The sequence below is a fragment of the Lotus japonicus genome, chromosome 1 (assembly GCF_012489685.1).
Source record: "Lotus japonicus ecotype B-129 chromosome 1, LjGifu_v1.2".
Lineage (NCBI taxonomy): Eukaryota > Viridiplantae > Streptophyta > Magnoliopsida > Fabales > Fabaceae > Lotus > Lotus japonicus.
Genome location: NC_080041.1, coordinates 131015390 through 131027983, shown reverse-complemented (window position 1 = coordinate 131027983; position 12594 = coordinate 131015390). Strand labels below are relative to the sequence as shown.

Sequence of the window (12594 nt, the reverse complement as noted above, 5' to 3'; positions counted from 1 at the left end):
AGTAAACCCTAATCTCATACTTCTTCATCTTCAATTCTTCATCTTTCAGAAAGGAGGACCCAAATATCACATTTTTCCTCTTTCATTTTGGTTCTCTTTCACCGATCAAGTGCTATTGGTGGTTCATCTTCCTTAGTATTTGAAATCTGCTGCTCTGCAACTTCTTCTTCTCTCTCCCTCTCTCGTTAATTTCAAGCTTTTTTTTGTCAACAAAGTAAAGATTGTATTAAAGTGGGGAGTACTAAGGAGACTTCAAACCCAATACAACAAGGAAGAAAAAAGGAGAGAAAGAGATGAAAGGGGATTATATACAAGAATGATGACAGAGCACAAGGTACACATCTTCCCTGCAACAAATACAATCATAAATCTGTCCAAACACCCCATCTCCCTTTAGGAATGGAAAGAGGTCACAAAACAGGCCTAAAAAAAACGCAGACATTCCTCACATCAATGCCCACACACCACTTGCACCTTCACACAATTGCAAGCCAACAGAAACAGGGCACAGACATTGCAGACCACAGTAACCATTATAGAGCTTATTACCCAAAATTTCCATAAATACCAAGACTTTAATTCACAAATCTTCAGCAAGAGAGTTAAAAATGATAAAAATCAAAACTTTAATATAAAAATGGAAGACCCAGATGATAAAAATCAAAACTTTAATATCAAATCTGTACAGAAACGGAGGAAAACAAAATGGGTCACCCGGAAATTGTAAATGGGCATTAAAAATCCGAAATCAAATAGAAAACTGAAAAAAGGGGTCGCATGAAAACGGAAAAAACAAATGGGTTAACACTAGTTGGGAAGAAAAAAAATAGAGGAAACAATTTATTTGATAAAACCAGTCTTTAGATACAGAGAATAAGGTCGTGGGTGGTGAGGTTCTGTGATGGTAGTCGTGAGGCTCTGGCCGTGGGTGAATGTGTTTGAGGTGGTCGTGGAGGATCTGCTATGGTGGTGCGAGGCTCTGAGACACCAGCTTGACGGCGCAACAATGGACGACTTCTAGGTTAGGCGGGGCAGTAGCTAGGGTTATTGTGTGGAAGTGTTAGTGAACATTTTTACAGTGGTAACTGATTTAGTTAGGGACAAGTTGGCAAATATATAAACTTTTTTTTCTAAAATAATATTATTTAAAAATCATTTCAGGATAAATGGAAAAAACACATCATTTAATACATGTTTTGTTGTTATTGGTCCAACTAGGCAGAGGCATCATACCTGCATCTGAGAGGAGGCACCACAGCAGGCACCAAAAATAAAATAGAAAAGAGGCGAAGGTGAATTAATAATACACATGGTCTCCTCCAAAGTGAAGGATTTCCGGTGCTCCTTGTTTGAATGGTCAATGAACCCATGTATGTGTATTTCTCAAGTCTAAATTTGATGTAGCCATATGTAGGGGATTATGCAGTTTGTGTTTGTTTGCTGCAGTTTTTATTAGGTTCTCTTAGTGTTTCTTTCCCTTGACTCTTTCCTCTCCTATGTATTGGGTTCTAGTAACCCTTCCTAGCTTTAATACATTTCATAGCTTATTAAAAAAAATACATATGTTTTGTAATAGCTTATTCACTTTTTTACGTCTTTTGCCTACTTTGTATCTTTGTAAGTTTGATGGTTTTACGAAACGTAAAGCATCCTTTGTTGACTTGGCAAGCATAAACAATAATGAGACCATGCCATCATTCAAATGGACTAGAACTAAACAAAGAAACATGACAAGAATTGAAATAAAAGTTTCTAATCCAGCTTGCTACTCATATATAATAAGCAAATTGGCCTAGACAATTTGTATTCATTTTATATAATACACTCTTTTGCTACGTAACATGATCTTATCATATCTTATGATCAAACTGAAATTTTTTATATTTACTTATAATAAATCAACTAATAATACTTTGTCGACACTTATTTTCCATTTATACATGGGTTATGAGATAAATTTTAAAAAATTAAATAAGTAAATATGATATGTAATGTAATAAAAAATGTAGAAAGAAATAGAAAAAAAATATCAAAATCAGATGAGAACAAAATGAAGTGCCAATAAATCTTTACTAGGACCTCCAAAGTGATAAGCGATAAATTATTTCTCACTTTTGTGTCCACCATTTTTTCTCACTAAAATTGTCCACCATTTCTCACTTCTATCATATACTCAACTTCACTCCCAAACTCTGAATTCCTACTCCTCCAAAACCAGCTTTTCTATACTCTCTTTTTCTTTCTCTCACTCCCTCTCTAGTGCATTGAAAGAAACTTCTACCGCCACTAGCTCCACCGTGCAGGATGTCGGTGAAGACGTGCGACCACCACAAGGGGAAGAAGAAGAAAATCTTCCGGCGAATCTTCTGGGGCATCGTGATCTTCCTCTTCATCGTCCTCGTAACAATCCTAATCATCTGGGCAATCCTGAAGCCCAATAAACCCACCTTCACACTCCAAGACGTAACCGTCTACGCCTTCAACGCCACAATGGCCAACTTCCTCACCTCCAACTTCCAAGTCACGCTCTCCGCCCGCAACCCCAACGACAAGATCGGCGTCTACTACGACCGCCTTGACGCCTACATCACCTACCAGAGCCAGCAAGTCACCTACCGCACCGCCATCCCTCCGTCGTACCAGGGCCACAAGGAGATGGACGTTTGGTCCCCGTTTGTATACGGCACCAACGTCCCGGTGGCTCCCTACAATTTTGTTACTCTAAGCCAGGACCAGGCCAACGGTAACGTCCTCGTCACCGTTAAAGTTGACGGCAAGGTTCGATGGAAGGTCGGCGCTTTTGTCACCGGCCACTACCACCTCAACGTCCGGTGCCCTGCTTTTATTACCTTCGGCGCCAGAAGCAACGGCGTCGCCGTTGGTGATAGCGGCGCCGTTAAGTATCAGCTCGTCCAGCGCTGCTCCGTCAGCGTCTGATTGATTAGTTGGTTGAACTTCCGTCAACGCCGTTAAGTTTTCTATCACTTGGAACTTCCCCTGTTTTGCTCTGTTCTGCTCTGTTCCTTGGTATTAGTATTTACATACGGTCTTAATTTCTATTCTACGTATTTCTTCTGTATTGATTTGTCTTTAGCTATTATGTACGTAAATTTATTGGGGTATTTTGGAATTGTACATTTTAATTACTACTATAGAATAAAATTGCACTTGGAGGAATTCATATTGGAATTTGATGAAGGAGAAAGACATGTACTATAGCGAAATTACACTTTGTAACACGGCTATTTGATTAAGATGAAATAAATTAGAACCTATTTCATAAGTTTGTGTCAAATTGGATGAAAATCAGTTTGTGATGAATTGGCTTTTGCTTTCTTCTAATTCTCTCGAGAATACTCATGAATTATTCGAGTTTTATTTGGCTTGAATTTTTATTAGGAGATACAGGAACTCATGAGTCATGGAAACAATACATTAAGATAACCATGGTGCATTTTTTATTCTCTTTTCTTGGTTATGATGTGTATTTCCTTGTCTATATTCTCCTGGGCTTGTATTATTATAGAATCAATAATGAAGAGTAAATTATTTGTAAAAATGTAGTAATGAATTTCCTAATGTAAACTAATTAGGACATGCGCACTTAGAAGTTAAGGTCAATGATTGGAGGATTTGTTTACATTGGTTTCACATGGAATGACATGGTATAGTGGTGGTTCTTTTCATCACCCTTACCTACCTTGCCAATTTATTAATAATGGTGTGAAAAAAAGGGTTTGGTTATGTCATGGCTAGAAATGGATGGTTTTCATGTTGATTTATGCAGACAATCAAACCAGAGGTTGGACAACTCAACAGAACACATGCATGCTTAACTAGCATTAGGTAGTTTGAAGGCATGTGGTAGATCTGCACCGTCAGGGGAAGCTTCTTAATTTGATTCGTCAACACTCAAAAACGGCCACCATGTGCATGTTACTTTGATTACGACTCATGACGACGCTCCACTCGATTCTCAATTTCTCATCAAGCAATATTCATTCTGAATTTAGGCCTCTCCTCCATACATAGGAACGTTACCCATGTATTATTGTATTTCCCTTGCTTCTAACATACGTAATTATCAATCACATGTTCTCCCTGTGTTTGGTAGACCATATGCATAAGATAAATGTTTGGTACACCCCATTAAGGGTGTTTAGACACCTAGGGAGAGAAAGCAACATAATAGAGAGAATAAAATAAATGTGATATATAATGTGATATGATTAAAAATAACATAATACATATTTAGATTGAGTGTTTCAATTCATAACCTCATCTTGCTTGCTAGTATACTCCAAAATTGTTCATTTTGTTTTGATAGAGAGAAAGTAGCGTCACATAACTTTGCTAGTACGCTTCATGGAAACGAACTATGATAATCGTGGCTTGCATTTTGAAACTTTAGAGGAAATAATGCAAAGGTGGAACTATGAGGAAACAAAATTAAACCAGCAAGGGGACGTGGCAAGAGGTGGCTAGAGACTGTCATGTGGTGGTCGGATGAACACCATGGATCTCCGTGGTGAGACCCGACAATGAAGTGGCAGCAAGGCGAAGACTAACACAATGGAACCAACAAAGGCTAAAGCAACAGAGTGTGGGAGGAGAGGGTGGAGATGAATAGGGGAAACCTAGATTAAAAACAAAAAACGCTTATTTAGTATAAAAAAACATTAAAACCACCTAGTGTGGTAGAAACCCACATATTGTGTGTGTTGGGGGGGGGGATACCTCTCTAGTGGAGGAGGGAAACCCTTAAGAGAAAGAAGCCACCGAGGGGGTGGCGGCACTAGCTGGATTTAGGTGTGCAAACCCTAGCAAACAAAGCATGAAAGACGAATAGGGTGGCGATGGTGGAGGGTTGTGGTGGTGGCTTATACATCACACTCTTATCATGCATTATCCATTATCTATATGGTGAATTAAATAAGTCATCATTTTAATGTATAAGAGGTGATTGATATATAACTTTATACAATACAATGTTAGCACCAAACAATGGATAAGTCCATTAATATATTGTATAAGCTTATACTATTATGTCTAATATGACGTGTCAAATTTAAAGGATTGATTTGGAAATAAACTCAAAAAATTTGTGTAAAAAAAATCAAAAAATTTGTATTTTATGTTTTCCTATATACATCTGAAAGATTAAAATGGTTTTGGTATATTGATTTAAAACATAATACATTAGAAAAAAAAGGAATTAAATGTAACTAGGATTAGAAAAAAATTAAATAGATGATGCACGTATTTATAAAAGAAAGACAATTAAAAGAGAAATTATGAAAATGTCTGATGAGAAATATGACGACAAAATTCTCTTATTTCATTCGTGCATAGCGCGGGATCAATACTAGTACTCTTATTATTATTAGGTTAAACTGCACTTTTTGTCCCCGACTTTTTCGAAACGTGTGATTTTCGTCCTTAACAAAAAAAATTAGCAGTTATTGTCCCCCACTTCTACTGTCGTTTGCACTTTTAATTTTCTGTCCAACTCCCGTTAAAAAACTAACGTTTTAAGCTTTAAAAAATTAATTAAAAAACAAAAAATAAAAAGCCTAGAAACTTATGATCTTCATCTTCTATCTCTCTATTATCTTCGTCGTCTTCAAACCCAAAATTCATGAAAAATCAAAAAACCCCAAATTAAAGAATCTCATATGCAAATAAACTAAAACCTTCATCCATCAATAATGCCCATGAATTAAATTGGACACCAACTTATCTATGTATATATATATGTAAAGGAGACTTGAGTTTTTTGCACTTCTTTACATTAAATGAATTAAATAGAGAAACATTTCATTTGTATTAATACTTTTAATAATACAATTAAAAACTATGTAAAATTTATCAAGTCACACATTTCCTTTGTATTAATACCTTTAATAGTAAAATTAAAAACTAAATAAAATTTCTTAAGTCATAATCTATTCAACTACCTACTAAATTGTAAAAGTCATTTTGAACCTTTGTATTAAGTACATTAAATTAAAATATCAAAAATGAATAAAAAAATATTAAAAATGAATAATAAATATCTTAATAAAAAATTGATTTAAAAATATATATGTGTGGATGCTTGATTTCCCTTAAGCAATGTCTCAGGTTCGAGTTTTGTGGATGAAAAAACCTCTCTGAGAGAGTTAACTCAACATGATGTGAAAATTCTCGGCTCGAGCAGGATTGCCTATATAGGAGGATACCTCTGAAAAAGAATAGATGTAAGCACAAAAAAAAAGAGTTGAAAATTATTTGTTTGTGGTAGGAAGTTTAACATGAGTTAATATAATGATTTAAAAAATATTTGTTTTTACATAAAAAAAAATTAGTCATTTCTATTTTTATTTTTTAATTTAATTAACGTAAGAAAATTCATTAAATACATTAAGAAGTAAAAGCGTCCTACATTTGTATTAAAATACATGAAGCAATAGTAAAGATTTTAATAACTTTTTTTTAATCTGGTTTTAATTTTCTGGGTTTTGAAGAAGAGTGATGAAGAAGATGTGGAAAGAAGAAATGAAGATGAAATTTTTTTGAGTTTTCTAATTTTTTTATTAATTTTTTTCCAAGAAACCTATAAGTTTCTGGACGGAAGATCAAAGTTGCTAACGGAGAATAAATTGGGGTACTAACCTAAAATGCAATTTAATTTTATTAGGGATCAAAATTGTGCGAAAGGTAAAAGTGAGGGACCAAATATTCAATTAAGCCTAATAAAATGAAAAAAACAAAAAAAATTATATTGTCAAAATCTAATCCAATACCTACATTAATTAATAATATTTATAAACTTGGAAATTGACTAAAAAATTTCATTAGTGAAGAATATCAAGAATTAAACTTGATTTAGAACAAAATAATATTATCAATAAATAATTTAGATAAAATCGTTTCAATTTAAAAATGACACTATTAGACATTTACTATTAACTATAATGTATGTTGTCTTATTTGAAAAAATAATCTTCATATAATTTTTTGATCTTATTATATATTAGTAAAAACGATTTTGAGGAAGCTTAATAGAGAAAAATAATTATGACCAAATTTGAATAAATTTAAGTTAATCTATTTAAGTTATATCATATTATAGTTGTAAAAGTTAAAATTACTTTATTTTTCTCGGTTTTGAAAAGTGTAAACCATTTTCGGAAATTGTGGTTGACCCTTCCAAAATATGACTTTCTCGGTAAAAGGTATAAAAATATGTTCATACAAGTTATTTGATGGTATTAAAAACTTATTTGACTGAATTATTTTTCATATTATTAAATAAAAAATCATTAATTTTTAAAATTATTCAAGGTTAATTAATAAATATTAATTATTAAATTTGAGTAATATTAGTTATTTATACAAAGAGAACTCTAATACTATTTACTAAAATGTCTTTTTTTTGAAATTATTGAAATTTCTATACACAATTATTATATTTTATTTTATAATAATAAGAATATTTTAATATTTATGTATTAATTTAAACTATAATCAATTTTATATAATGTTGTAAATAAACCCGTACAACGTGTTAGTTATTTCTACTAGCTGAATACCCGTGCACTGCACGGGTGACTTTATCATTAAAATTGTCTAGCATTTTTTTTTAAGTTTTGTAATTTTAATTGCACAAATATTTTTTAAAGAACTTTTTTATTGCATAAATTTATAAATGTTTGTTAGAAATATATATTTAATGAATTAAACCGTTAAAAAATTTAGTTTTTTTTATGAGTTTATATATTAATATTTTCTTAAAAATAATAGATGTTAATGTTAATTTGGAAAGATCTTTAGGATGATAATTTTACGTGTGATATTTAAATTTAATATCATAATAATAAAAGAAATAAAATTAAGGGGTTAGAATGATAAATTTTCTTGGTAATTATTTTCATAGTTATCAATATATAAAATTGGTGTGACCTGCATTTATTCATAAGAGGAGCCCGTTTTGTCGTTTGCTGACCACGTTAAGTTCCGTAGAGGACGAACAGGGGCTTGATTTGCTTGTGTGAACAACTTTTAAAATAATATATACATTTCTTTTGTTGAATTTATAATATTTTTTTGGTACATCGGAAAGATAAATTACACTTGCGAGAGATTGATCCCAGAACCTTTCTAGCACTTACCACTTAAGCTAACATAATATGATGAAAAAATAAAATAAATTAAAAGGTAAGTTGTTTCTTAATTTGATTTTCTAGGATAAAGTTTATTTTCGAAAATGAAATATATATATATATATATATATATATATAATCTAATGTTGAGAAACAACCCCTCTCAACATGGGTAAAGTAACTAAGTCAACAGAATGCCGACCAAAAATCCAGCTACTACAACAAAATCCTCCACCACTAAAAAACCCACAAGCATGCAACCATGCTTTAACACCCAAATCAACAACCCCTAATGTCACCGTCTACACTCTAGGAGAGTCCCCATTTGAAATCGTAGACAGCGATAGGTTCAACTGGATGGTATCCTATCAAGTCACACGACACCTGCAAAATAGATCTAACTTAGCTATGCAAACCAAAGGACCCAAGATTCTAGGATAAAGTTCGTTGACTATTTCTAAAATAAGGCAGAGTTTATTGTATAGGATTACTTTTTGGCAAAGCAAATAATTATAGGACTTCATATTCGAATTTTTAATAACTTTTTTAGTAATAACATTTGTTGTTTTTTTAAAGGTAACATTTGTTGTTAAAAGTGTTAAAAACATTATAATTTTTTATGTTCTTCGTAAGTTTTTTCAATATCTTTTTTGATTAATTTTAATAAATTTTATTTAAAATATAATGTGTAAGAGTTTAAATATGCCTTTAATCGTAAAACCTTCCATATTTTTTTCTAATGGACATGTTTTTTAGAAATAAATTTTATTAGGGTAAAGTAAAGCTTCTTTATTCAGAAAATAAATCGGATGACCCTCCTCAACCCATGCATGAACATAATTACATAAAGCTAACTTTGATATACAGTTTGCCACCACATTAACGAACAACTTCGCATGAACCAAACTGCAGGAGGCTAAAACTCGACTAAAGTCCAAAAAATCCTCCACAATCATCCGCGAGTAGGAGCGTGATGCCACTGGTGACTTCCGCCCATCCTTCAAGAAAAGACTATATGTTTCCAAAACTAGAGATGAAAACCCCGACAGATAGCAAATATGAATATCCCATTTCAAGAACAGGCTCTCGGCTAGCATAGGATCCAACATAAGTCATATCACGCTAAAGTCATTATCTAACTCTAATAATCGATTATAATTAGGTAGAAACCAGCAAAATACATGATAGATTTTGTCTAATATTAACACTTGAATCTATTTTTTTAATAATTGTTGAAGCATTGAATTAAGTAATCTCATATATTTTATCATTTATAAAAAAATTGATAGTATATTTAAATCATTTCATATAATTTTTAAGTATTATTTAACAAATACCAAAAACTCAAAAACATAGAATTTTTAAAGTTAGTAGTATGAGACATAGATCACATCTATAAATTAAATTAAATCCTAAAGTATAATATTATAATATTGAAATCGTTCATGGTATTGGAATTGAAAAAAAAATGTATGTGGAGAAATAATAGACCTTGGAGACAAATGTTTAAAATATTAATTTAAAAGATAAAACACACTATCTCATGGGTAAGAGAAGAAAATAAATGTACACATGCACCTATTGAAATTGAAGAAACGATTGAGTGTTGTCATTCACTAAAAGGCGAATAAGAAGAAGTGGAGAAAAACATGTGTATAGGAGAAAAGGATGTGAAAGTCTCTATCTCATCAGCTTTTAAAATATTGATGATGATTTATTTAGTCCATTAATTTAAAGAATTTTAGAGAACCTTTGGTTTTAATTAAAATATTTTCTAATTTACTAATGAATACTTGTGTTTTAAACTTGAATATTTTTTTCACCAAAACAAATTTGAATCTTTTTCAAATTCGAATTATATTAAGTCATAACCTTCCTTTTATAGCTTTCATATTTATTAATTATTATATTTTAAGCGTAAATAAAAATAAAAATATAATTATCTCTTAAATATAAATATTCATTAATTAAGGACATTCATGTAAAAAATTAAGTTAACAAACAAATTAAAATTTACAGTCTAACTATAAAAAGTATGAAAAATGTTTATGATTCATGAACCAAGACTCGGTTAAGGAGAGAGTTATAAATCTAGCTATTTTATTATCAAGATGAACATTCATAATATAATAAGTCATCCCTATTTTATAGAGGTGTCTAACCCTAGATACATGGATTTAGAATTGCTCATACAAACATAATCCGCCCATAAGTGGGTGGGTCACCTAAACCTATAAAAACATATATCGCTATGATAAGATAAATAATACATGAATCGCTAACATCACGTAAGAAATACATAAATAGTGTGAGACCACCCATATATGGAATAGGATGATTGAGTCATGATTAATGGTTCGCCACATGTGAGATGGCTCGCATGATAAGGATTTGCTCACCAAGTAAGCAGGGTCACACGCCAGGTAGTAAGACCGCTCGCCTTGTAGTGCTAGAGTCGCCCAATTAACAAAAAAATGTAAATATGAATTTCATTGTTCATATAAATTAAAGTAAAATCTAGGAAGTATGAATTAAGAAAGAGATAATTCAGTTATATTTATTCCATGAAAATATTGAAAAACATGTTGCACTTTCCATGTGTTAATGAACATCTAAAACAACACAAACCAACAAAAGATCAAAATTTTACAAAGAGAAAGCAACAATACTCATAATAGTGAAATAGGAAGATGAAGATTTCGGATGTGAAATGCAAAAGTAAAATATAAAAAGTGCACATAACCTTTTCTGCAAAGAAACTCACCTCTCTATCCATCTCACAAATGCATTCTTTCCAACCTTGTCTCACAATGTATCAGACCTTTCATTGAAAGCGTCAAAACATCCCTCAAGCTCTCATGCCAACAATTTTTAAAATAAGTTGAGAAAACATTAGTCTGAATAAAAAAAAAGAGTTAAAAAGGGATTAGAACAATTGATAAACTTACTCATGCAATATATATATTTTTTTTAGAAAGCAGAAGTATACTCATGCAATATATAGCACCAGAAGAAGACAAAGATGAAGTTGGATGAACCTTTCAAACTGACGACATAAAGGAGGTTGAAGAAACAAACTGTGAGAGATTAACGTATTTGTAAAGATAAAAAGAGAGGAAATATTTTATTTTTGGTACAGATATGTTTTTACAATAAAATATTCACAAATATTGCACTTTTTTATATATGATGGACATATTCAAAGTTAAGAAAAAATCAAAAATTTACGGATGGATGGGGTGGATATATATTTTTTTAATGCAGATTTAATATTGAATATGTATTCAAAGTTAAGAGAAAACACAATAAAAAAAAAAGTTAAGAGAAAACAAAATTTTACAAATTTAATATTGAATATGTATTCAAAGTTAAGAAAAAATAAAATCTTGCAGATTTAATATTGAATAACAAAATTAGATTTAGGCTTAATTGCAACTTTGGTCCCCGACGTTTACCAATGCCACAATTTTGGTCCCCCACCTAATTTAATTACATGGATGGTCCCCGACGTTGTAGGCCGTGTGCAACGGTAGTCCTACCGTTTATTTCTTAATGGAGGAGGTTTACGTGGACGTCCAGTTGGAGAGAGAAATGAGGTATGAGGAGAGAGGGAAGCACGTGAGTATCACGTGACCCTTATCTGAACTCATTATACCCAAACCCCTGACCTCCCTGGAACGAAGAAGGTAACGCGATTTAGATCCCTAGGATTTCAGATTTGGGTATAATGAGTTCATATAAGGTTCACGTGAATTCACGTGATACTCACGTGCTTCCCTCTCTCCTCAGATCTCCTTTTTCTCTCCAACTAGACGTCCACGTAAGCCTCTTCCATTAAGAAATAAACGGTAGGACTAACGTTGCACACGACCTACAACATCGGGGACCATCCATGTAATTAAATTAAGTGGGGGACCAAAATCGTGGCATTGGTAAACGTCGGGGACCAAAGTTGTAATTAAGCCTTAGATTTAATATTGAATCACAAAATTTGTATATTTTTTATTGGGATGATATGCGGGTGACACGTTGCAAAACCAAACACAATAAAAAAAAAGTTAAGAGAAAACAAAATCTTTCAGATTTAACATTGAATATGTATTCAAAGTTAAGAAAAAACAAAATCTTGCATATTTTTTTTTTGCTTTCAAAAATCTTGCATATTTAATATTGAATAACAAAATTTGTATATTTTTTAATGGGATGATATGGGGGTGAACCGTGGCAAAACTTCTAGAAAAAAACCTTTCTTTAGTATATTATATAGATAGTTAAAAATATTTTAAGTAAACTCATGCGTTGCAAAGGTATTATATCTAGTTATCATGTATAACACAATTTATTCGGAACCCAAAAGTTATCAACTGCTTCAAAAAAAGGTTATACATCATGGCAAACTAAAAATAGGGAAGTGTTATAAAGCACGACAGAAAGTGGCACTAATATGCAC

General features: G+C 31.8%; 1 protein-coding gene across 1 annotated transcript; it reads left to right on the top strand.

Moving 5' to 3' along the window:
* Positions 1-2033: 2033 nt before the first annotated feature.
* LOC130730805 (NDR1/HIN1-like protein 1) lies at positions 2034-3283 on the top strand. The gene has a single exon (XM_057582918.1). It carries the CDS (start codon positions 2305-2307, stop codon positions 2935-2937), a length of 633 nt encoding a protein of 210 aa, XP_057438901.1. The 5' UTR covers positions 2034-2304; the 3' UTR covers positions 2938-3283.
* Positions 3284-12594: the final 9311 nt, after the last annotated feature.

Bases quoted from the DNA above. Each gene is read 5' to 3' on its own strand.
- LOC130730805 (XM_057582918.1), top strand. From the start codon at position 2,305: ATGTCGGTGAAGACGTGCGACCACCACAAGGGGAAGAAGAAGAAAATC.